This window comes from Rhinoderma darwinii, chromosome 4 (assembly GCF_050947455.1).
Source record: "Rhinoderma darwinii isolate aRhiDar2 chromosome 4, aRhiDar2.hap1, whole genome shotgun sequence".
NCBI classification, from domain to species: domain Eukaryota; kingdom Metazoa; phylum Chordata; class Amphibia; order Anura; family Rhinodermatidae; genus Rhinoderma; species Rhinoderma darwinii.
Window position 1 is genome coordinate 78162931 of NC_134690.1, and position 23358 is coordinate 78186288.

Consider the following 23358-nt stretch of genomic DNA (forward strand, 5'->3'; position numbering starts at 1 on the left):
GGACTACTTTACAATTAAATATTGGGAAATATTCCATGTTTATTTCGAGCAGGCACTTTGACGTGCGTCAATACAGGGTCCTTTAGAGGACCCCCGTGGAACGCGGAAGTAACTGCAGGATGAGAGGAAGACGTTGGTAGGCGATATAATCACCGTCTAGTGAGAACTATGGGATATGGAGACCTGATACTACTAGTGGTAGCAGCAGCGTCACCTAAGCGGGCAGCTACGGGTTATTACAGACATACACTGAGCCAGAAAGGGAGAAGTTGTAATTTATTCTCCTCAAGTCTATAAGTCGAGGTTCATTTATAAAACTGTATGAATGTGATACAATTATGTTGCCGTGTCCTCCGACATTCTGAAACAAAATGGCCGCCATCATTAGGACTTTAAGCCTCTCATCCACCTGCAAAACATTGGTTTTTTATTGTAGAGCATTTTTGCTGTTTTAGACTTTACCTGTGTTATCAAATATTACCGTCATACAGTTCTCACATGATATCACCATGTGCTGCTCAAGTTACAGGCCAGAGACTCCACAAATCAACTGACTTACTGTCCGAATAATCGTGCCATACGGTGCCCAAGTTACACTTCCATAAAATAATAAAGGGGTATTGCCCATTTTATAAAGTGATGGTATAGTATATTGCTAGGATATGCCTTCACTTTATGATCGGTGGGAAGCAGAGTCTGACCTCTCGGACCCTCACCGATCCTGAGACAGAAATTACTTCATAAGATAGGAATACCCCTTTAAGTATCTTTATAATAGAACCTGCTGTATCCGTGGCAGAAGTCAATTATCGGGTAATCATTCAGCGCCTTGAGAGAAAAGTGCATGTGGCCTGATTTGGAAGGGCAAATTGTGCTGTAAAATCTGCATGTTCTTAGGCTACATGCACACGTTGCATATTTTGCTGCGGAAAATACGCAGCAAAACTGCAGGAAACCGCAAGAAAAAGGGGATGTTTTTAAATGCTGTTTTGACATTTTGCTGCGGAAATCGCTGCGTTTTCATTCTGCTGGTTTTGCAGCGTATTTCTCCAGAACTAGGCAGATAGAATTCGCAAGCGGAATTGCAAGATAAATTGACATGCTGCGGTTTTGAAAATCCGCATCGCAGGTCAATTTGCGTGCAGGAAAATACTGCAGCGTGTACATGAAATTCCCTGGAATCTCATTGCCTATGCTGGTACTGTATTGCGCTGCAGATTTGCCCCACGCAAATACACTCGGCAAAACCGCACGGAATACGCATCGTGTGCATTGACCCATATGGATTTTTTATTAAAGACACATTGCGGAAAATATTAGGGCATATGGATGTCAGAGAGCCAGAGTGAAGACGTGCTGCAAAGAGTGGCTCACCCACTGGTTGCCCATTTATTTTTTGTAACAGAGTGGCCACACGCAGCAGTTAGACCCGAGGCAGTCACCTGATCACTGCAGTGTTTTTATTCCAAGAAGAGGTGTTCAGTTAACCCCTTAATGACGCAGCCTAGTTTGGCCTTAAGGCTCCGAGCCCATTTTTCAAATCTGAAATGATCTATTATTATGTAAATAGAAAGCTTAATCAGGCGTTTTTTTTTATACCGTTTTTCAGCGCGTAAAATGCACCAAAAAACGCATCAAATATGCGTGAACCTGTCAACTGAAAAATCATTCACGACAGGGTCTTCCCTCTTGACTTTCATTATTCTTAGGGCTTATTTACACGAGCGTGATATACGTCCGTGCAACGCACGTGATTTTCACACGCCTCACACAGACCTATATTAGTCTATGGGGTTGTGCAGACAGTCCGTGATTTTTACGCAGCGTGTGTCCGCTCCGTAAAACTCACGACATGTCCTATATTTCTGCGTTTCTCGCGCATCACACACCCATTGAAGTCAATGGGTGCGTGAAAATCACACGCGGCACACGGAAGCACTTCCGTGTGACGCGTGTGATTCGCGCAACAGCAGTCAAAAGTATGAATGAAAACAAAAGCACCACGTGCTTTTCTGTTTACAAACATACAAACAGTGTCATAATGATGGCGGCTGCACGAAAATCACACAGCCGCGCATCATACGGGGATGACACACGGAGCTGTTAAGTGCCTTTTGCTCGCGCAAAACGCCCACGCTCGTGTGAATCCAGCTTTAGCCTTTTGGTGTGTTCTGTAGCTGCTGCCAGCTGCCATTTGTAAAATCACTCCCAAAATGGACCTGGACAATGCTTAGCAATTTAAAGACACCTCTTCCAGGCCTGTAGCCAAAAAATGGGAGGGGGGGTGAGTCTCCCTCCCACATTTACAGCAGCTGTGAGTCAGGTTGCTTTGCCTATTTCACCTTGTTGTAATTCTGGGAAGTGCTCCCTCTGGCGGCCAACATAGGAAAACATGTCAAATGACTATTTAATTTTTAATACTTCCCAGAGCGCTCGTTCCCGATAATTGTCCTGTGTAAACAGGGCAACGATCAGCCGATGAACGAGCAAACGCTCGATCATCAGCTGTTTGCATAATTTCAAATGCAGAAACTTTTATTGTTCTCGGCAGCACATCTCCCTGGGTAAACAGGGAGACGTGCTGGCGACATGATAATAATGTACTGGGACGAGCGATCAGAGTAACGAGCTCTCGTCCTCATACTAGCTCCTAGTCAAATGAGCAAACGAGCACCGATCAACGAGATCTCTCGTTGATTGGCGCTCGTTTACACGGCCCACGTCGGGCTGTGTAATACTAACTTTACAGTAGGGCTCCATACTTTTCAATCTAAACTACCCAGCTGTAGTCCAAAGGAGTCACAAGTTAATACACTGTTGTGTACTGTGGACTATCACTCAATGGAAGAACGAGCTACAAATAGTTACCGTGGAGCTCCAGCCTTAGGCTTATTGTAGTAAATCTTTATTTCAACAGAGTAATCCAAATCTTAACAACGGATTTGCAACACCTCCAAGCGATTTTCATACTAGGCCATGTTCACACAGGGTGGATACGCCATGTCAAGTCCACAGCGTATCCGACCTGGAAAAAACGCACCAACTTCTGGTGCAGTTTTTCAGGCGGAATGTCTGCTTCAGAAATCAGTGGTTCATGGCGATGCTTCTCTCTGTTGTCAGCGCAGTCTAGCCTCCTGGGATGATGCTACAGACCATATAACCGCTGCAGTCTGTGAAAGAAGAAAGTGTCGCTATGACAACGCCCGGGTGGTAAATATAAACCTTTATATTCATTTTAAATAAAAAAAAATATTATTTTTTTTTTTTTTTAAATTGGGATTATTGCGGTGAAAATCACAGCTTTTCCGCCGCAATAATCCCATTTGCTATTTGTTGCAGGTTTAACCTCCCATTGAATTCAATAGGGAAAACCCACAACAGAAGAGCAGCGATTCTGAAGCATACATTTACATGCTGCGGATTAAAAAACCGCACCGCAGGTCAATTTATGAACAGTTTTTCGGCTGATTTTTTACGCAGCGTGTGGATGAGATTTGTTTAAATCTCATCTACTCCACTGCTACTGCATCACACTGCGGTTTTTCTGCAATGAAATCCAATGCGGAAAATGTGCAATATTTCCGCTATGTGTGAACTTATGGAGGGAAAAGAAAAATGCTCGCAAATCGCTTGATTGGAGCGATTTTGAGGAGATTCAGTGGTGCTTTTAGGGCATTTATAAACATCCTGATATAAAGAGGTCTGTCTGGTGTCACCCCATATCAGCCAAAGCTACTTGTAGTGTGACATATAATGTGCTTTATGTATATAGTTCTCATTGAACAAGTTTTTTGTTTTTTTTTGCAGATTGAAATGTGGAAATCAACAGATACTCAGACAATCTTAATACTGATTCTCTTCTTCTGTTCAGTGCTCAGTACAGGTGAGGTGGGCAGTAAAAGACATTGGTCAACTCCCATAGAGCTTGTGTGACATTGAATGGCAGCTGTTTTTTCTGAGCTGTTGAAGAATGTTGCACGCTGTTTTAAGAGTACTTTTTTGCTTGAATTAAAAAGAAAAAAGGTCCTTTCAATAGGATGCAAAACCGTGGTGTAAACATAGCCCTAGAACAGTTCACCTCTTTATGAACGTCTAAAGTGGAATTTCTACTTTCAGAATCGGCGCAGCTTTGTGATGGGGCAGTTCTGATAAATATTCTCTTTAGTAGTCATTTTAAATTAAATAAATGTCTCTCCTCCGCTCCCCCTCTACTCCTACCCAACCACAGTATATAAAGAATAAAGGACAAAATGTTCGCTCCAGCTCTGGGGCTTTGCAGCCACTTTGCCCCCTGTGAAGTGCTCTTGTTATGTAAACCTTTTGCTGTATCCTGAGTCACAGGCTATGGAGATCAAACAGCACCACAATGAGAAACTCCGTCTTCACGGGATCAAGTGTTGGTTGAATCTTATTCCGATTGTTGTTTCTACTCTAAATTATAGTGAGCGTCTAGATTCTTATTATTTTTATTGGTACAAAACTTCTAGTATGTTTCAGCTAATGTTCTAAAATGTTTCTTTTCAGCTGCAGAAACTTTCTGTCCCATACTAACTGTTAGGAGGGATATCTTGAAAAATGGATTTCACAGGTACATTTTGTGAATTTTATTCAATGTTTGTAATGATGGGGGTAGGGAAACAGACAAGTGAGCCCTAATCTACCCGCCACTCAATCCCTGCCTACTTGCAACGACCCGCCCTAGGCGACGGGGTACAACTGGGCGACGGTCCCTACGCTCAATAAGTGCACGACAGACAAACCGACAAGGGAGCAAAGAAGCCGGGGAAATGGGGAAGTTGCCCACGGCAACACCGTGAGCAACAAGAGTGGTGAACGAGCCGAGTCAAACCAGGAGTGTACGAGGTACCAAACGCTGAGCAGGAGAGTAGTGAACAAGCCGAGTCAAACCAGGAGTGTACGAGGTACCAAACGCAGAGCAGGAGAGTAGTCAGTAAGCCAGGGTCAATATGAAGCAGGGTCAAATAGTTCAAGAAGCTGCAGCAGGGCAAGGAAACCAAACGAGAAGAATCACAAGCAAGGAGGAACAGGAAAGGCAGGTATAAATAGACAGAGGGCGGGAGCTAGCTCCGTCTGGCCAGGCCGTGATAGGCTCTCCCACTCCTAAGCTTGCCATCCTGAGTGGTGGAAGATCGTGTCACTCTCTCAGACTTAGGAGCAGGTGCAGACTGATTACCTATGGGCGTTGACACAGAAGCTGTGCCTGGCAGATCCTTTACAATGTTATTTACAATTTTTTTTTTCCTGTTTTAGTATGGGGAAACTTTTTTTTGTTTTCCCAAACCTTTGTTTAAATTCAATATTTTCTGCAGCAGTTTACAATCTGGGGAGACAAAAGACAAAATGTCAAAAAGGGAACCAATGTAAGATTTACTGACAATGAAATGGAAGGAGAGAGGAACTTGCTCGTTAGACGTTCACAAGGGGATGAAGAGATTGTACACAAAAGTTGCAAAGTGCTGATTTTGTCTATTGTACCCAGGGCCGTATTTTGAGGTCTGGTTTAGGGTATGATTTCATTTAAGGATCTGGTCGGGGACTGATTTAATTTAGGAGTCTCGTCTGGGGATCTGAATTAATGTTGGGGGCTGGTCTAGGGTATGATTTAATTTAGTCTGGGGTCTGATTATATTTTGTAGTTTGGCCTTGGGTCTGAATTAATTTAGGGGGTTTGGTCTGGTGTCTGAATTAATTTATGAAGTCTTGTCTGGGGACTGTTATCATTTTGGCATCTTAGGTCGCAATTAATTTAGGGGCCTGGTATGACATCTGAATTAATTCAGGGGCTTTCCTATGGGGTATTAATTAATTTAGTGGTCAAGTATGGGGTCTGAATAAAATTAAGGGTCTGCTCTGGGGACTGAATTAATTTTGGGATCTGGTAAGGGGTCTGAATTAATTTAGGGGGTCTTGTCTGAATTTAGGTATGGTCTAGAGTCTAATTTAATATTGGGGTCTAAATTTAACCCCTTAAGGACGCAGCCTTGTTTTAGCCTTAAGGCTCAGAGCCCATTTTTCAAATCTGACATATTTCACTTTATGTGGTAATAACGCCGGAATGCTTAAACCTACCCAAGCGATTCTGAGATTGTTTTCTCATGACACACTAAATCAGCACTGTATTAAGTCTCAGTATGTTGGTAATGTTCACTTACAGTATGGTGGTTGACCACAATTTTCAAGAAGCCCACTCTTTACCCCTCCACCCCTGCTAACTGTCGCCATGTTTAACACCTCCCCTTTGCTTCTCAACTTCTAGCACGTCTGGTGTATACTCGTCTGGTCAATAACCTCTCTACTAAAACTGGCCATACACATAAGATAAAAGATAGCCAAAATTTGCTATTCTTACCATTTCGGCCGTCCATTTTTTTTAAAATTTACGCGATGGCCAATGCCAGGCTCCCGTCGGCTGAATCTTGATGTGTATGTCATGGTCGCCCTATTGCGTCACAGATTATCCACTTTATGCAAGCTCATTGTATTTTTTTTTCAAATTAAGTTCTTAATCTGCCAGTTTAGTCCGGCATGTTGCTGGTGGGATCGTTCGTATGAAGGATCTGACAAACGTTTGATTGGCCGACTTCTGGCTATTCATAATCTTATGTGTATGGCCAGCTTAATTCTCTGATGGACCCCTCACAATCTGGCGTCCGAACTTTACATTCCAGTGAAATTGCGTCAACCAAAGTATCTAATGATCTCTTGTCAGCCAAATCCAATGGTCATTACTCCCTATTAATCCTTCTAGATCTATCTTCCACATTTGACATAGTAGATCATCCATTGTCCTATCCTGGTTTTCCTGCTATATCTCTGAGCGCAGTTTCAGTGTGTCTTTTGCTGCCTCTACTTCCTCTTTCTGTCAGGGTTCCCCAGGACTCAGTATTGACCCCCTCCTGTTTCCTCTCTACATAATTTCAGTTGGGTAGGCTATTATCAGGTTTGGTTTCCAGAGCCATCTTTCTCTTCAATAAGTTTTATTGGAGTTTTTACAACAAGAAAATAAATAAGAACAATGCAAACAGTGTATGCATTGGGTAAATACATAGTAACAAGGAGAGCATTGTATGATACAACAAAGAGCCGCAAACCAGTATCACAGTCTCAGTCGAAACATAGTTTATCAAAGGAAGCGATTGAGGGACTATGCACATGATTATGTGACAAAAAAATATTATTACAAGTGACAGCCAGCACGGTTTTACTAAGGACAGAAGTTGTCAAACCAACATGATCTGTTGTTATGAAGAGGTGAGCAGAAGCCTAGACAGAGGGGCCGCTGTGGATATAGTGTTTTTGGACTTTGTAAAGGCATTTGACACTGTCCCCCATAGACGTCTAATGGGTAAATTAAGGACTATAGGTTTAGAAAGTATAGTTTGTAATTGGATGGAGAATTGGCTCAAGGACCGTATCCAGAGAGCTGTGGTAAATTATTCCTTCTCTGAATGGTCACCGGTAATAAGTGGTGTACCCCAGGGTTCAGTGCTGGGACCACTATTATTCAACTTATTTATTAATGATATAGAGGATGGGATTAATAGCACTATTTCTATTTTTGCAGATGACACCAAGCTATGTAATATAGTTCAGTCTATGGAAGATGTTTGTAAATTACAAGCTGATTTTAACACACTAAGTGATTGGGCATCCAGTTGGCAAATTAAGTTTAAATGTAGATACATGTAAAGTTATGCATCTGGGTACCAACAACCTGCAGCATCATATGTCCTAGGGGGAGCTACACTGGGGGATTCACTTGTTGAGAAGGATCTGGGTGTTCTTGTAAATCATAAACTAAATAACAGCATGCAATGTCAATCAGCTGCTTCAAAGGCCAGCAGGATATTGTCGTGTATTAAAAGAGGCATGGACTCACGGGACAGGGATGTAATATTACCACTTTACAAAGCGTTAGTGAGGCCTCGTCTAGAATATGCAGTTCAGTTCTGGGCTCCAGTTCATAGAAAGGATGCCCTGGAGTTGGAAAAAATACAAAGAAGAGCAACGAAGCTAATAAGGGGCATGGAGAATCTAAGTTATGAGGAAAGATTAAAAGAATTAAACCTATTTATCCTTGAAAAAAGACGACTAAGGGGGGACATGATTAACTTATATAAATATATGAATGGCACATACAAAAAATATGGTAAAATCCATGTAAAACCCCCTAAAAAAACAAGGGGGCACTCCCTCCGTCTGGAGAAAAAAAGGTTCAACCTGCAGAGGCGACAAGCCTTCTTTACTGTGAGAACTGTGAATCTATGGAATAGTCACCGCAGGAGCTGTCACAGCAGGGAGAGTAGATGGCTTTAAAAAAGGCTTAGATAATTTCCAGGAACTAAAAAATATTAGCTCCTATGTGTAGAAATTTTTCCTTCCCTTTTCCCTTCCCTTGGTTGAACTTGATGGACATGTGTCTTTTTTCAGCCGTACTAACTATGTAACTATGTAACATATAACCAATGAAAAGAAGATTTTTTTTTAAAGAGGGGGAGAAAGGGAAGGGCAGGTGTAGGTGCGGTCAGAGATCAAGGAGATGGTTACAATTCAGTAATCAAGGTGGTTCAGATAGGCATATCTGATCCAGCGGCGCCAAAGTTTCCCAAAGTAAAATGAAAAAGCTTTTCATTAATAAACATATGATCCATTCTTGACTTGACTTCAGCGACTGTATGTTTTTTCCAAGAGTGAGCTATGGTTATTTTAGCAGCTAGGAGAACATATGTCCAGAACCATCTTTATGCTGATGACACCCAACTATATACAGTACGTCTTCCCAGAACACTTCTCATTCTATCCTAAAAAACACTAGTAAGTTTCAGCCATCTGACTCTGCAGTTATGTCAACTCTATATTTCACAAACGGAGCTTCTACTGCTTCCTCCATCACCTTCTTCATCTATGTAACACCGCCATCCTCACTATGTTTCGGAGTTATACTTGACTCTGATCTGTCCTTTCTTTCTCACCTTCAATCCATTGCCAAATCCTGTCACCTTCACATAAAAAACACCCCTCATACCCATCCCTACCTCACCACTGACACTGCTAAAACACTAATCCAGGGCCTAATCATTTCTCTCCGAGACTACTGTAACAGACTGACTCTTCTTCAATCCCCCATGAACGTAGCAGCCAGGTGATCTCTCTGTCTAGTGGTTATACTAAGGATTCTGCTCTCTGTCATTTAATACACTGGTTACATGTTTAGTGCAGAATTAAATGTAAAACTTTTCTCCCAGTCGAGAAAGCTCTCCACCATGCAGCCCCATCATACATCTCTGCTCTCATTCCCATCTACAATCTACCCGTGTTCTTCATATTCCCAGTTGAAAAGTTGTTTCTTTAAGGAGGCCTGTGTCATATAACCATAGTCCATTGCCCCGGATACCAGCACTATAAAGTACATGTAAAGTTCGGGCCCTTGTTGCAGATTTTGCATCGGGGCCCAGGAATTCAATTTACAGCTCTGCTTGAAATATAATTAACATAGAGATGATTTTTTATTTTAGGGAGTTGGTAACCAGGGTGAAGATACACAGCTCTGCAGAGCAGGTAGACAGCTGCAGCTTATTGCTCCTGGAGACTATCCCATCTGGGCTATTTCTGGATCCCTATCAACTTTCTTCTCTAAGACAGCACAATCTAACAGAGGTAAGATCCTATCACACAGCCTTGTTGTCAATGACATCTGTAGCTGACATCTAGCACCGCTGCCACTTTGTTCTAGCGATTGGCGGGGGCACAACCGTCGGACCCCAAACAGTTGGGCATTGGTGGCATATACCCATGTCCTTCCTGAGGCAGCCCACTTTAACATCAGAAACGCTGGCTTATATAGGTCAGTACTGATGGGGAATAAAATCATAAAAAATAAATATTGTGAATTTCTGTCTCTTTATTAAGGTCGTTTTGCTGACTTCAGTGGATTTAGAAGCCCCAGAGTATCAGTCCATAGCATCGAATGCGCTGGTGTATACAAGGCCAGACCAGTCATGTGATCATTGCTTCATCTCCTCAGTGCCAATCCATGCTAGATACCACCGCCCAACGGCACAAGGCAGTGAAGTGTCCATTGTTCTACACAAGCCTCAACTTCTCCTTCACTGCAGCAAAGGTATATACATTACTGTAGACTCTTAGACTGACAAAACCGCTTTATAACACGTAGGCTCACATTCAATGGCCTGGCTACATGCAGTGTTTTACCCCATGTTCTCTATCCCTGTCGTTTTTCCTATACTGTAATTTCAAGAGGATAAAATAGTCAAGGTAGAAACCACATGTAAAAGATTCAGTGAGTTTTCAATAAAATAACAGAACTTACAACTAGAAACAAAGAAATGCTCCTTTGAGAATAAAAAGAGAATAGAAAGAATTAAAAAAAAAGAAAAGACAACTTTCTTGTAGAAATCGGGCAGAGAAATGGGCCATTCACTTACTGAACCTGGGGTGGGGCTAGTTGTACTTGTTCTCCATTGCAGAAAAAGCAACGGGGGATATTTTGGCTACGGTCAACTTCCGCCGAGCCAGTGGCTTTTTTTTTTTTTTTTTTTTTTAACCCTTTGTATTGTAATATGGGTCTGAACAGGATCACAATGCTAAGTGTTGCTAGGATTTTTTTTTCTTTAGCTTTTTTAAAATCCGGTTTAACACGAGCATAATACAGTTCTTTGATACTGTTAGTTAGGACCTTTAGACCCCCGGTCAGGCCAGGATTTGCGTCCATATTATGGGCGCAAAAATATGCCAGCGTTATTGTCACGTGGAACCAGCCTAACATTAAGTATTTGCTTTTATTTATTTTTTTCAAAGGGAACACTAAGGCTATGTTCACACGGGGTATTTTGCCGAGTTTTTTGACGCGGAAACCGCGTCGCAAAACTCGGCAAAAACGGCCCGAGAACGCCTCCCATTGATTTCAATGGGAGGCGTCGGCGTCTTTTTCCCGCGAGCAGTAAAACTGCCTCGTGGGACAAAAAAGCGACATGCCCTATCTCCGGGCGCTTCCGCCTCTGACCTCCCATTGAAGTCAATGAGAAAGCGTATTTCTCGCTGTTTTATGCCCGCGGCGCTCAATGGCCGCGGGCGAAAAACGGCGCGATAATTGCCGCGAAAATCGGCGCGCAGGGAGAGGAATATCTGCCTCAAAGTTCCAAACGGAATTTTGAGGCAGATATTCCTCCCCCAAAATACTCCGTGTGAACATAGCCTAAGAGATCTTACCTATTTTTGCAGTTCCTAGTTGTTTTCTGTACAATGGGAATAACATAGATATTTACCTCCAGCACATAATTGTTTTTGTGAGTCCGTGAACCGGGTCAGGTAACAACACAAGCTCCATACACATAACTCATGACTTTGTTGTTCTTAAAGTGGTTGTCCACTACCGGACAACTGATGACCTATCCACCGGATAGGTCATCAGTATATCATCTGTGTGACACCCGGACTGTGCACCTTTAAGCCGTTGCGGCTGCCTCCTTGCACCAGACGTATATGCCATAAGCAGTTGGCTTCGGCCACGGAATAGCGGCCGAGCTGCAGTACTGCAGCTCTGCTCCTATTTAAGTGAATAGCAGTTCTGCAGTACGGCAACTATGCAATGTACAGAGCTAATTCCGGCTCCATACATTGCATAATGTGCCATAACATCCGGTGCACGCAGGACACCGGAGCGGCTGATCGGTTCAGGGACCGGGTGTCGGATCCACACCTATGATATACTGATGACCTATCCAGTGGATAGGTCATCAGTTGTCCAGTAATGGACAACCCCTTTAATGATTTTGTTTTTCCATCTAATGTCTCATTTATTTATTTTGCACATTTTTTAATCTCATGCATAGACTTTCCTTTGAGAAGCTGCTTGGATTATCCTTCAATTGAAGCTCCTTGTGGACCTACTGATGAAATAAAATGCCAGTGGATGGCTATACCTTACACTGAGGTGTGTGCTAATCTTTGGGTGTCCTAATATCCTCTTGTTTTGAGTGATCTATAATATTTCTGAAATAACAATTGACACGAATAAATCCCTAGAAAATAAGAAATTCTTAATTTGTAGTGTTAGCAGCAGTAAGTAAAGTCTAGGTCTGTCTGTGATGAATGTGCATACATGAAGAGGAGTGTTTGGGCTTTGACTACGAGATCAGAATATTACATTTTGGAATGCTGCTTTATAAAAGTGATTTTATTTTCTAAATCTACCACAAATGTTCTTTTTAGCAGGGAAAAATTTTCAGAAACGGGAAAAAGGATAATTATTTTCTAAGGTTCTGTTAGGGCTTGTCCACACACAACAGAATTCCTGCAGAAACTTTCTGCAGCAATTCCGTTGAAAGTCAAAGGCTTTCTGCTGCGGTAAAAATGCACAATTTCCTGCGGTTTTTAAAAATGAAATTGCTTTGGTTTCCCAATGTTAGGAGATGGAGACATCTCTGAAAAACGCAGTAATTCTGCACACTTTCCGTAGCAGGAATTGACATGCTGCAGTCCGAAAAATACGCACCACAGGTCAATTTCGGCTCGGAAATCTTACGCAGCTTGTGGATGAGATTTGTTAAATCTTATCCACTATGCTGCTACTGTATACTTCTGCGTTTTTACCTGCCGAAAAAAATGCGGCAATTCCGTTACGTGTGGACGAGCCCTTATAGGGTAGGAGGTTTAATCAATAATATTTATCCCAAAAATGAATCCTCTCATTTTTCCGTGCATAGCGATGCCAAATAGGCTATCGGCAAATACAGGCTTGAGGAAGGCCCAGTTGTATGGGGCCAAAACGTTGCCTTTCTGTATGCACAGGTTTGGCATGAATAAATAAAGTTTTTGATCTGCGAAGATGCTTGCAAGATTTTGGAGTGTGTCTGTGGGAATTAGTGCCCATTCAGTCAAGAGCATTTGTGAGGTAAGGCATTTCATGGGGTTGAGGTGAAAGCTCTGCGTCTTGGAATGCTGGAGCATCAAGATTTCCCTTCAATAAGAAATAAGGAGCGTAGCCCAATCTCTAAAAAGCTACCCCATAGTTACCAAATTTTACAGTAGGCACTATGCATTACGGTAGGTAGCGTTTTCCAGGCATCTGATTCATCCATCAGACTGCCAGACATTGATTCATCACTCCAGAGAACAGGTTTCCACTTCTCCAGAGTCCAGTGGCGACAGGCTTTACACCACTCTAGCCGGTGCTTAGCAGTGTGCATGGTGATCTTAGGCTTGTGTTCAGATGCTTGACCATAAAAACCCATTTCATGAAGTGCCTGACGCACAGTTCTTGTGCCAATATTACTTCAAGGGACAGTTTGGAACGTTGTATTGTGTCATGTAAGAGAGGATAGGTGATTTTTATTCGCTACGTGCCTCAGCTCTCAGCCCTGTTGAGTGGCTGAGCTGTTGTTACTCCTAGACGGTTCTACTTGACAATAATAGCTGAACAGGGTGAGAAGAAAGTGGTGGAGCCATCCACGCCCCTACAAATTTGCTATAATTTATGCCAGAAACTGGCGAAAATGATAGAGTAAATGTATGCCAGCTAAGAGGCGCATATTTGACTTTCTGGCACATGGGTGGCCAGAAATGTGCCTAATTTATAAAAAAAAAGCACACACTTCTTAATAAATTAGGCGCATCTTACTCCAAGCGTGCTGTAGATTAAAGAGAACCTTTCACCTGCCCATACACGTGCAGCTGAGTGCAGCATGTAATAGGCAGGGTTTCACAAACCCTGTCTCACTTGAAATAATTTTTCTAACTTCCTCCGTTATTTACATATTGGTGCCGTTATATTCGGCGCCCGATATGTAAGTAAGCCCCTGAACTGTCAATGGGGCGTTTCTATCTAACTAAATAGCAAAGGGGTGTGATATCTTCGCTCTGACACTGTCCAATCAGCTATGGACAGTGTCAGGGCGGCATGCGCTGTGTTCCCTCCCACGAGAACACACACAGACAGAGAGCGCTCTCTGCAGAAACATCAGTCTGTGTGTGTTCTCATAGGAGGGAACACAGCGCAAGCCGCCCTGACACTGTCCATAGCTGATTGGACAGTGTCAGAGCAAAGACATCAATCACGCCCTCTTGCCATTTAGTTAGATAGAAATACCCCATTGACAGTTCAGGGGCTTATTTACATATCGGCGCCGAATAGATAATAAATAACGGAGGAAGTTAGAAAAATTATTTAACCCCTTGATGACCTGGCCTGAAAAGACCTTAATGACCAAGCCAGATTTGTTAAATCTGGTATGTCTGACTTTATCAGAGAATAACTCTGCGAAAGTTTTGAATATCCAAGTAATTCTGACATTGTTTTTTCGTCACATGTTGTACTTTATTTTAGTGGTAAAAGTAGACTCATACGATTTGCGGAAATAAATTAAAAAATAGAAAAATGGAAGAAATTTTGTAAAAATTATCATTTTTCCCTATTTTTAACTGCAATATGTGACATATGTACACACATACTGTACAATTTTTTTTATTAAATATATATTTCCATTGCTTTACTCTATTTTGGCAGCACTTTTGAAAAAAAAATAAAAAAATTTTTTGAGCAATTTAGAAGACTTACAAGTTTAGTAAGAATTTTATACATTTTGAAGTACATTTTGTTTTCCTGCACCAAGCCAGGTTTTCAGAGGCTCATAGGTGTCAGAATGGTGGAAACCCCCACAAGTGACACCATTTTGAAAACTACACCCCTTAGGGTATTTATTAAGGGGTGTTGTAAGTATTTTGACCCCACAGTTTTTTGCTAAATTTAATGCATAGCAGGTGAAATAAAAAAAACAAAACACTTTTTATATAAAAGTATCACTTTGAAGATCGATTTCTTTGTAAAGTGACCATGAGAATGAAGAAACACACCCCAAAATCTATCACCCTGTTTCTCCTGTTTTCAAAAATGCCCCCATTGTGACCCTAATGCGTTGCCTGGACACATGGCAGGGCCCGAAAGGAAGGGAGCAACCGGAGGCTTTCAGGTCTCATATTTTGCTTGAAAATGTTTTAGGCCCCACTGTACATTTGGAGAGGTTTTGAACTACCAGAACAAAAGAAACTCCCCATAAACGACCCCATTTAGAAAACTAGACCCCTTAAAGAGGCTCTGTCACCAGATTTTGCAGCCCCTATCTGCTATTGCAGCAGATAGGCGCTGCAATGTAGATTACAGTAACGTTTTTATTTTTAAAAAACGAGCATTTTTGGCCAAGTTATGACCATTTTCGTATTTATGCAAATGAGGCTTGCAAAAGTACAACTGGGCGTGTTGAAAAGTAAAAGTACAACTGGGCGTGTATTATGTGCGTACATCGGGGCGTGTTTACTACTTTTACTAGCTGGGCGTTCTGATGAGAAGTATCATCCACTTCTCTTCAGAACGCCCAGCTTCTGGCAGTGCAGATCTGTGACGTCACTCACAGGTCCTGCATCGTGTCGGCACCAGAGGCTACAGTTAATTCTGCAGCAGCATCAGCATTTGCAGGTAAGTAGCTACATCGACTTACCTGCAAACGCCGATGCTGCTGCAGAATCATCTGTAGCCTCTGGTGCCGACACGATGCAGGACCTGTGAGTGACGTCACAGCGTGATCTCTGGAGAACACGGCTGTGTCTGCACTGCCAGAAGCTGGGCGTTGTGAAGAGAGGTGGATGACACTTCTATACACAACGCCCAGCTAGTAAAAGTAGTAAACACGCCCCGATGTACGCACATAATACACGCCCAGTTGTACTTTTACTTTTCAACACGCCCAGTTGTACTTTTGCAATCCTCATTTGCATAAATACGAAAATGGTCATAACTTGGCCAAAAATGCTCGTTTTTTAAAAATAAAAACGTTACTGTAATCTACATTGCAGCGCCTATCTGCTGCAATAGCAGATAGGGGCTGCAAAATCTGGTGACAGAGCCTCTTTAAGGTATTTATCTAGGGGTGTACTGAGTATTTTGACCCCACAGTTTTTTGCTAAATTTAATGCATAGCAGGTGAAATAAAAAAACAAAAACACTTTTTATATAAAAGTATCACTTTGAAGACCGATTTCTTTGTAAAGTGACCATGAGAATGAAGAAACACACCCCAAAATCTATCACCCTGTTTCTCCTGTTTTCAAAAATGCCCCCATTGTGGCCCTAATGCGTTGCCTGGACACACGGCAGGGCCCGAAAGGGAGGGAGCACCCGAAGACTTTCAGGACACACGTTTTGCTTGAAAATGTTTCAGGTCCCATTACACATTTATAGAGGCACTGAGCTGGCAAAAAGATAGAAACTCCCAATAAATGACCCCATTTTGAAAACTAAGGTATTCATCTAGGTGTGTACTAAGTATTTTGACCCCACAGTTTTCGCAGGAAGTAATGCAAAGCAGGTGGAAAGAAAATGTTATTTCACTTTTTTTCACAAATGTGTCATTTTAAGGTCAGATTTCTTGTACAGAGGACATGAGAATAAGGAAATGCACCAGAAAATGTATCACCCTGTTTCTCCTGTGTTCAAAAATATCCCCATTGTGGCCCTAATGTGTTTCCTGGACACACGGCAGGACCCAAAAGGAAGGGAGCACCCGGAGGCTTTCAGGACACACATTTTGCTTTGAAAATGGGAGGATTCTACTTTTCTAGATTGAGAAATATATGTCCCTAACAGTTTCTACACCCTATGACTATGTCGTGCTAAGAAAGCAGCTGTCCTGAAATCATGTCAGTCCATAGACATTATGTATATCAACCCGCTCTGATATATAGTAAGATAGAGTGGGGAAAATGTATTAAACTGTTGGCGGAAAAAGGCAATATATCCCCAAAAAAAGGAGGAAGAATGTATCCAGCTATGTGGAAAACTAGAGCATGTTCACAGGATGAAAGAAAATTTGTAGGGCTGTAATGACTTTATTATTCAAAGTGACTGGTCATACAACGTCTCTTTAGCTCCATCAATCCCTATATAAGGGACGAATGTGCTAAGTGACGCGGTACACCATAACAAGCCCCTGCCCGGCAAGGTAGGAACCGCCATGTGCACAAAACAACCAATCACCTGTAGAATATATAAAGGGGCAGTGTCCCACACCGTATGTATAGATACAGTAAAGGACCACTACTCCCCAAATTAATGTCGCTATTTCTAGAAGTATTGTCGGGTGTAAGAGGTCCACCAAAAACCCGAACAAAACTGTAATAAAGCCCATAGTGTATTGATAAGGAACAGTTCGCTTATTAGAAATCCTCAGAATAAAAAGAAAAAATTATGCCGTATCCCCAGTCAGTAACAGCTATTTATGGCAGGACATAGTCATAACGGAAAAGGAAATAAAAAGCTTTCAGGGCACAATTTTATCTTGAATGAATTTCAAGGCCTTATTCCACTTTCTATAACTGGGTTATATCCCAAAATGACTCAGTCTAGAAAAGTATATTTCCCTCCCTCCCAAAAAAAGTGATTAAAAGAAAGAAATCTCTAAAAGAACCCTAAATTTTGGCATCTCCTAAATATAAAGCGAAGCTGCTTCCCTAAAAAAAAAAAAAAGGAGGTGTACAGAAAAATAAAATCCTAAATAAATCCTGCATTTTTACTTTTATAGCTCACAAAAGAAAATTAGTAATGTGCGACGGTATGATAGATTTCAAAACAGGGACTTATGCATAGACCAGGGTTGGAAGGACAAGCGGAACAATAATATTGTGACTCACTTCGCTGTCCTCGTTTGCTGCAGACCCGACACCGTTTTTTGGGGTATTTTTGGTTAGGTGTTGAAGGGATGGGGTGTAAAAACTGTTTTTCAACACATCCTCTGACTCATGGACTACTCTCTGGTCTGCAGATTGAAATAGGAGATCTTCAATCACTTTCTCCTGAAATTCAAAGAATGTCGCCCTGCCCGCTGATTTTTTGTACAGGACAAATGCATTGTGCATTGCAACCTGGATGAGGTATATTGCCACTTTCTTATACCACGTTCTGGTTTTCCTTTTAACCAGATAAGGTTGTAACATCTGGTCGCACAAATCTACCCCACCCATGAATTTATTATAGTTGATGACACACACAGGCTTTTGTCTATCTGCAGAGGCCCCACGTTCTCTAACAGTTGCTGTTGCATTTGTATGGATAATGCTGATCATATAGACATCCTTGCGGTCACGAAATTTTAAAGCCAGCATCTTCTCAATTTGAAAAGTGCATGACTCCCCCTTTGGTAGTTTTTTATCCACAAGTTGACGTGGGAAACCATTGCGATTCTGCGTATTGTGCCACAGATTCCGGTGTTGGCACAATGAAGGGCGCTAAACAATGGCACACTGGTATAAAAACTGTCCGTGTATACATGATACCCCTTGTGTAGGAAAGGGCCAATTAAATCCCACACAATCTTACCAGTGGTACCAATATTTGGAGGGCACCCTGGTGGATTGAATTCACTGTCTTTACCCTCGTAGATCTTAAATGCACATGTGTAGCCAGTAGTGCTTTCACATAATTTGTAGATCTTTACTCCGTATTTTGCACTTTTTGAGGGTATGAATTGGCGGAATGAGAGACGCCCTTTGAAATTCATTAGCGATTCATCCACTGCTAAATTTTGTTCAGGGGTATATGCTCCTAAAAAGGAGGAATTAAGAAAATTTAGCAAAGGCCTTAATTTATACAGCCGGTCACGGCTTCTGTAGCTGGAAGGGGGTGTCTGTAGGTTGTCAATAAAGTCGAGAAATCGCATAAGTATTTCATACCTGCTGCGTGACATAATGCCAGAAAAAATGGGGGTGGCATGTATAGGGCTTGATGCCCAATATGACCTAATAGAGGGTTTTTTTATAATTCCCATGTTAACCCCTTCGCGCTCAGGTCAGTAATAGTACGTCCTGCTAAGTAGAACGTTCGCGCTCAGGTCAGTACTATTACTGACCTGAGTAAACACGGCGCCATTTAATCCCGGCGCGTGTCTGAGCTGTGATACCTGCTGTTTCCGACAGCAGGCTATCACAGCTTAGTGTGCAGGGACCGATCGCGGTGGTCCCCGCCGATTAACCCCTTAGAAGCCGCGTTCAATAGCGATCGCGGCTTCTTAGGGGTTAAGCTGCCATCGCCGGCCTGCTACACGATAGCGGGCCGTGATGGCTACTATGGCAACCAGAATCCTAACAATGGACTCTGGCTACGCCATCGACGGAAGCCTAGTGGGTCCCGACAAAATCAGGACCCACTATGCTTGCTGTCAGCGAACAGCTGACAGCTCTAATACACTGCACTACGCATGTAGTGCAGTGTATTAGAATAGCGATCAGAGCCTCCTGCCCTCATGTCCCCTAGTGGGACAAAGTAAAAAAAGTGTAAAAAAGTAAAAAAAAGTTGTGTAAAAATAAGAAAATAAAAGATTTAAAAGTAATAAAAGTAAAAGTCCCCCTTTTTCCCTTATCAGTTCTTTATTATTAATAAAAATATATAAATAAACAAGTAAACTATACATAATTGGTATCGCCGCGTCCGTAACGGCCTGAACTACAAAATGATTTCGTTATTTATCCCGCGCGGTGAACGCCGTAAGAGAAAATAATAATAAACCGTACCACAATCACAATTGTTTGGTCACTTCACCTCCCAAAAAATGGAATAAAAAGAGATCAAAAAGTCGCATGTACCTAAAAATGGTACTGATGGAAAATACAGTTCGTTACGCAACAAATAAGTCCTCGCACGACTTTCCTGATGGAAAAATAAAACAGTTATGGCTCTTAGAATAAGGTAACACAAAAAATTAATTATATTTTACAAAATGTATTTTATTGTGCAAACGCCATAAGACATAAAATAAAACTATAAACATCTGGTATCGCCATAATCGTATCGCCCCGCAGAATAAAGTGAATATGTCATTTATAGCGCACGGTGAAAGCTGTAAAAAAAATTGAATAAAAAACAATAGTAAAATTGCTGTTTTTTTAGTCACCACGCCACCTAAAATTAGAATAAAAACTGATCAAAAAGTCGCATGCACCCCAAGAAAACTACAATGGATTCCTCAAGGTCTCTAGTTTCCAAAAAGGGGTCACTTTTGGGGGGTTTCCACTGTTTTAGCACCACAAGACCTCTTCAAACCGGACATGGTGCCTAATAAATTAAATTAATTAAATGTCACCTCTACTTTGCTCTAAATTCCTGTGAAACGCCTAAAGGGTTAATAAACTTTTTAAATGCTGTTGTGAATACTTTGAGGGGTCTAGTTTCTGAAATGGGGTGTTTGATAAGGGTGTCTAATATATGGGCCCCTCAAAGCAACTTCAGAACTGAGCTGGAAACTAAAAAATAAAATAAAAATGAGGCAATACTTCGCTTCTTACATTATACTGATAATGAGCCGTGCCCACCCCGAGATGACCCCAGTTTTGACCGTTTGTATAAACGGAGACCCCTATTAGACCATTTCAGTGCCCGGTTTTCCCAAGCATTCACCCCCGAGAAGTGTATTTCTATAGATGAATCCCTGGTACATTTGAAAGGGAGGCTTCAATTCCGCGAGTACCTGCCGGGTAAGAGGGCAAGGTATGGCGTGAAGATGTATAAGCTGCGAGAGTGCATCAGGGTATACCTACAAATTTAGGATATATGAAGGGAAGGACACCAGTTCTCAGCCCCCAGAATGCCCCCCCTTACTGGGAGTTAATACAAAAATTGTGTGGGATTTGGTGCACCCACTGCTGGACCAGGGTTACCACCTCTACCTGGATAATTTTTATACCAGCGTCCCACTCTTCAACTGCCTCGCTTCCAGAAGTCCTGCGGCATGCGGCACTGCTAGAAGAAACCTGAGAGGCCTCCCTACGACTCTGCTTGGGCAAACACTCAGAAGGGGTGAGAGCAGGGCACAATCTAGCAGCAACATATTGTGGGTCAAGTACAAGACCAGGGAGATGCCACACCAATACCCAGTACAGGGACCCCCAAACTAGACTGCATCCTGGACTACAATAGGTACATGGGAGGGGTGGACTTGTCAGATCAAGTCCTGAAGCCTTACAGTACTTCTGGAAGCGGGGCCACAGGCATCGTACCAGGGCAACACTTTTTAGGGGAAGTTCCCCAAACTGGCAAGAAGGGAAAAAGTCAAAAGAGGTGCAGAGTCTGCTATAAGAGGGGGATAAGGGATGACACAATATATCAATGTGACGCGTGTCCCGAAAAACCAGAGCTCTGTATGAAAGAGTGTTTTCAAATTTATCATCCATGCCTTTATTTTTAATTTACCCCAGTTTTACTCGCTCTGATCTACTTCGCACAGCTTACCCCTCCTCATCTTTCCCCTCTGAGCCCTGCTGCGTGCCCAGGCAGCTGATAACAGCCACATGTAGGGTATTGCCGTACCCGGGAGAGCCAACATTACAGTTTATGAGGTGTATATCTCCGGTGGCGCATGCTGGGCACAATATATCGGACACTGAATTGGCATATATGTATAGAAAATTGCAAATTTCACTCTGCACCAACTGCTGCACATTATCTTTTACACAATACCTGTGGGGTCAAAATGCTCACTACACCTCTAGATGAATTCCTTAAGGGGTGTCGTTTTTAAAACGGGGTCACTTCTCGGGGGTTTCAACTGTACTGATACCTCAGGGGCTTCTGCACACACGACTTAGCACCAGAAAATTCCCAGTAGGCCACATGGTGGTCCTTTCCTTCTGAGCCCTCCCATGGGCCCAAACGGCAGTTTATCACCACAAATAGGGTATTGCCACACTCAGGACAAATTGGGCAACAAAATGCGGTATTTTATTCCTTGTGAAAATAAGAAATTTTGAGCCAAAACTACATCTTATTGGAAAAAATTACATTTTTTTGAATTCACAGCCCAATTCAAATAAATTCTGTGAAAAAACTGTGGAGTCTAAATGGTCACAACACCCATAAATGAATTCCTTGAGGGCTGTAGTTTCCAAAATGGGGTCACTTCTGGTGGGTTTCCATTGCTTTGATACCTTTGGGGCTCTGCAAATGCGACATGGCACCCGAAAACCAATCCAGCAAAATCTGGGCTCCAAAGAACACATAGCGCTCCTTTCCTTCTAATACCTCCCATGGGCCCAAACGGCAGTTTATGGCCACAAATAGGGTATTGCCGCACTCAGGACAAATTTGGCAACAAAATGGGGTATTTTATTAGTTGTGAAAATAAGACATTTTGAGCCAAAACTACATCTTATTGGAAAAAAGTTTTTTTTTTTACATTCACAGCCCAATTCAATTAAGTTCTGTGAAAAAACTGTGGGGTCTAAATGGTCACAACACCCATAAATAAATTCCTTGAGGGGTTTTGTTTTCAAAATGGGGTCACTTTTGGTGGGTTTCCATTGCTTTGATACCTCTGAGGCTCTGCAAATGCGACATGGCACCCGAAAACCAATCCAGCAAAATCTGGACTCCAACAAACACATAGCGCTCCTTTCCTTCTGAGGCCTCCCATGGGCCCAAACAGCAGTTTATCACCACAAATGGGGTATTGCCGCACTCAGGACAAATTGGGCAACAAAATGGGGCATTTTGTTCCCTGTGAAAATAAGAAATTCTGATCAAAAATGACATCTTATTGGAAAAATTGTCATTCTTTTAATTTCACAGCCCAATTCAAATACGCGCTGTGAAAAAACTACGGGGTCAAAATGGTAACAATAACCATAAATTAATTCCTTGAGGGGTGCAGTTTCCAAAATGGGGTCAGTTTTGGGGGATTCCTACTGTTTTGGCACCTCAACACCTCTCCAAACCTGGCATGCTGCCTAAAATATATGCTAATAAAAAAGCACCACCAAAATGCACTAGGTGCTTCTTTGCTTCTAGGGCTTGTCTTTTAGTCCACGAGCGCACTAGAGCCACATGTGGGACATTTCTAAAAACTGAAGAATCTGGACAATACATATTTAGTAGTGTTTCTCTGGTAAAACCTTCTTTGTTACAGAAAAAAAATAGAATAAAATTGAAATTCAGAAATAAAAACGAAATTTGCAAATTTCACCTCCACTTTGCTTTAATTCCTGTGAAATGCCTGAAGGGTTAAAAAACTTTCTAAATGCTGTTTTGAATACTTTGAGGGGTCTAGTTTTTAAAATGGGGTGCTTTATGGGGGTTTCTAATACATAGGCCCCTCAAAGCCACTTCAGAACTGAACAGGTACCTTAAAAAAAAGGCTTTTGAAATTTTCTTAAAAATATGAGAAATTGCTGTTTATGTTCTAAGCCTTGTAACGTCCAAGAAAAATAAAATAATGTTCAAAAAACGATGCCAATCTAAAGTAGACATATGGGAAATGTGAACTAGTGACCATTGTGGGTGGT

General features: G+C 42.0%; 1 protein-coding gene across 5 annotated transcripts in view; it reads left to right on the forward strand.

The window, feature by feature from the left end:
* The first annotated feature begins 43 nt into the window (after nucleotides 1–43).
* Nucleotides 44–23358, forward strand: part of PIGX (phosphatidylinositol glycan anchor biosynthesis class X) — a 31056-nt gene continuing 7741 nt past the window's right edge. The window contains exons 1-6 of one of the 5 annotated variants that reach the window (XM_075861222.1): nucleotides 44–136; nucleotides 3808–3883; nucleotides 4525–4588; nucleotides 9537–9678; nucleotides 9931–10141; nucleotides 11874–11974. In XM_075861222.1, the coding sequence (XP_075717337.1) occupies nucleotides 3814–3883; nucleotides 4525–4588; nucleotides 9537–9678; nucleotides 9931–10141; nucleotides 11874–11974 (588 nt within the window). In that variant the 5' untranslated portion in view covers nucleotides 44–136; nucleotides 3808–3813. The other 4 variants (XM_075861223.1, XM_075861221.1, XM_075861224.1 and 1 more) reach the window with 4 other exon arrangements.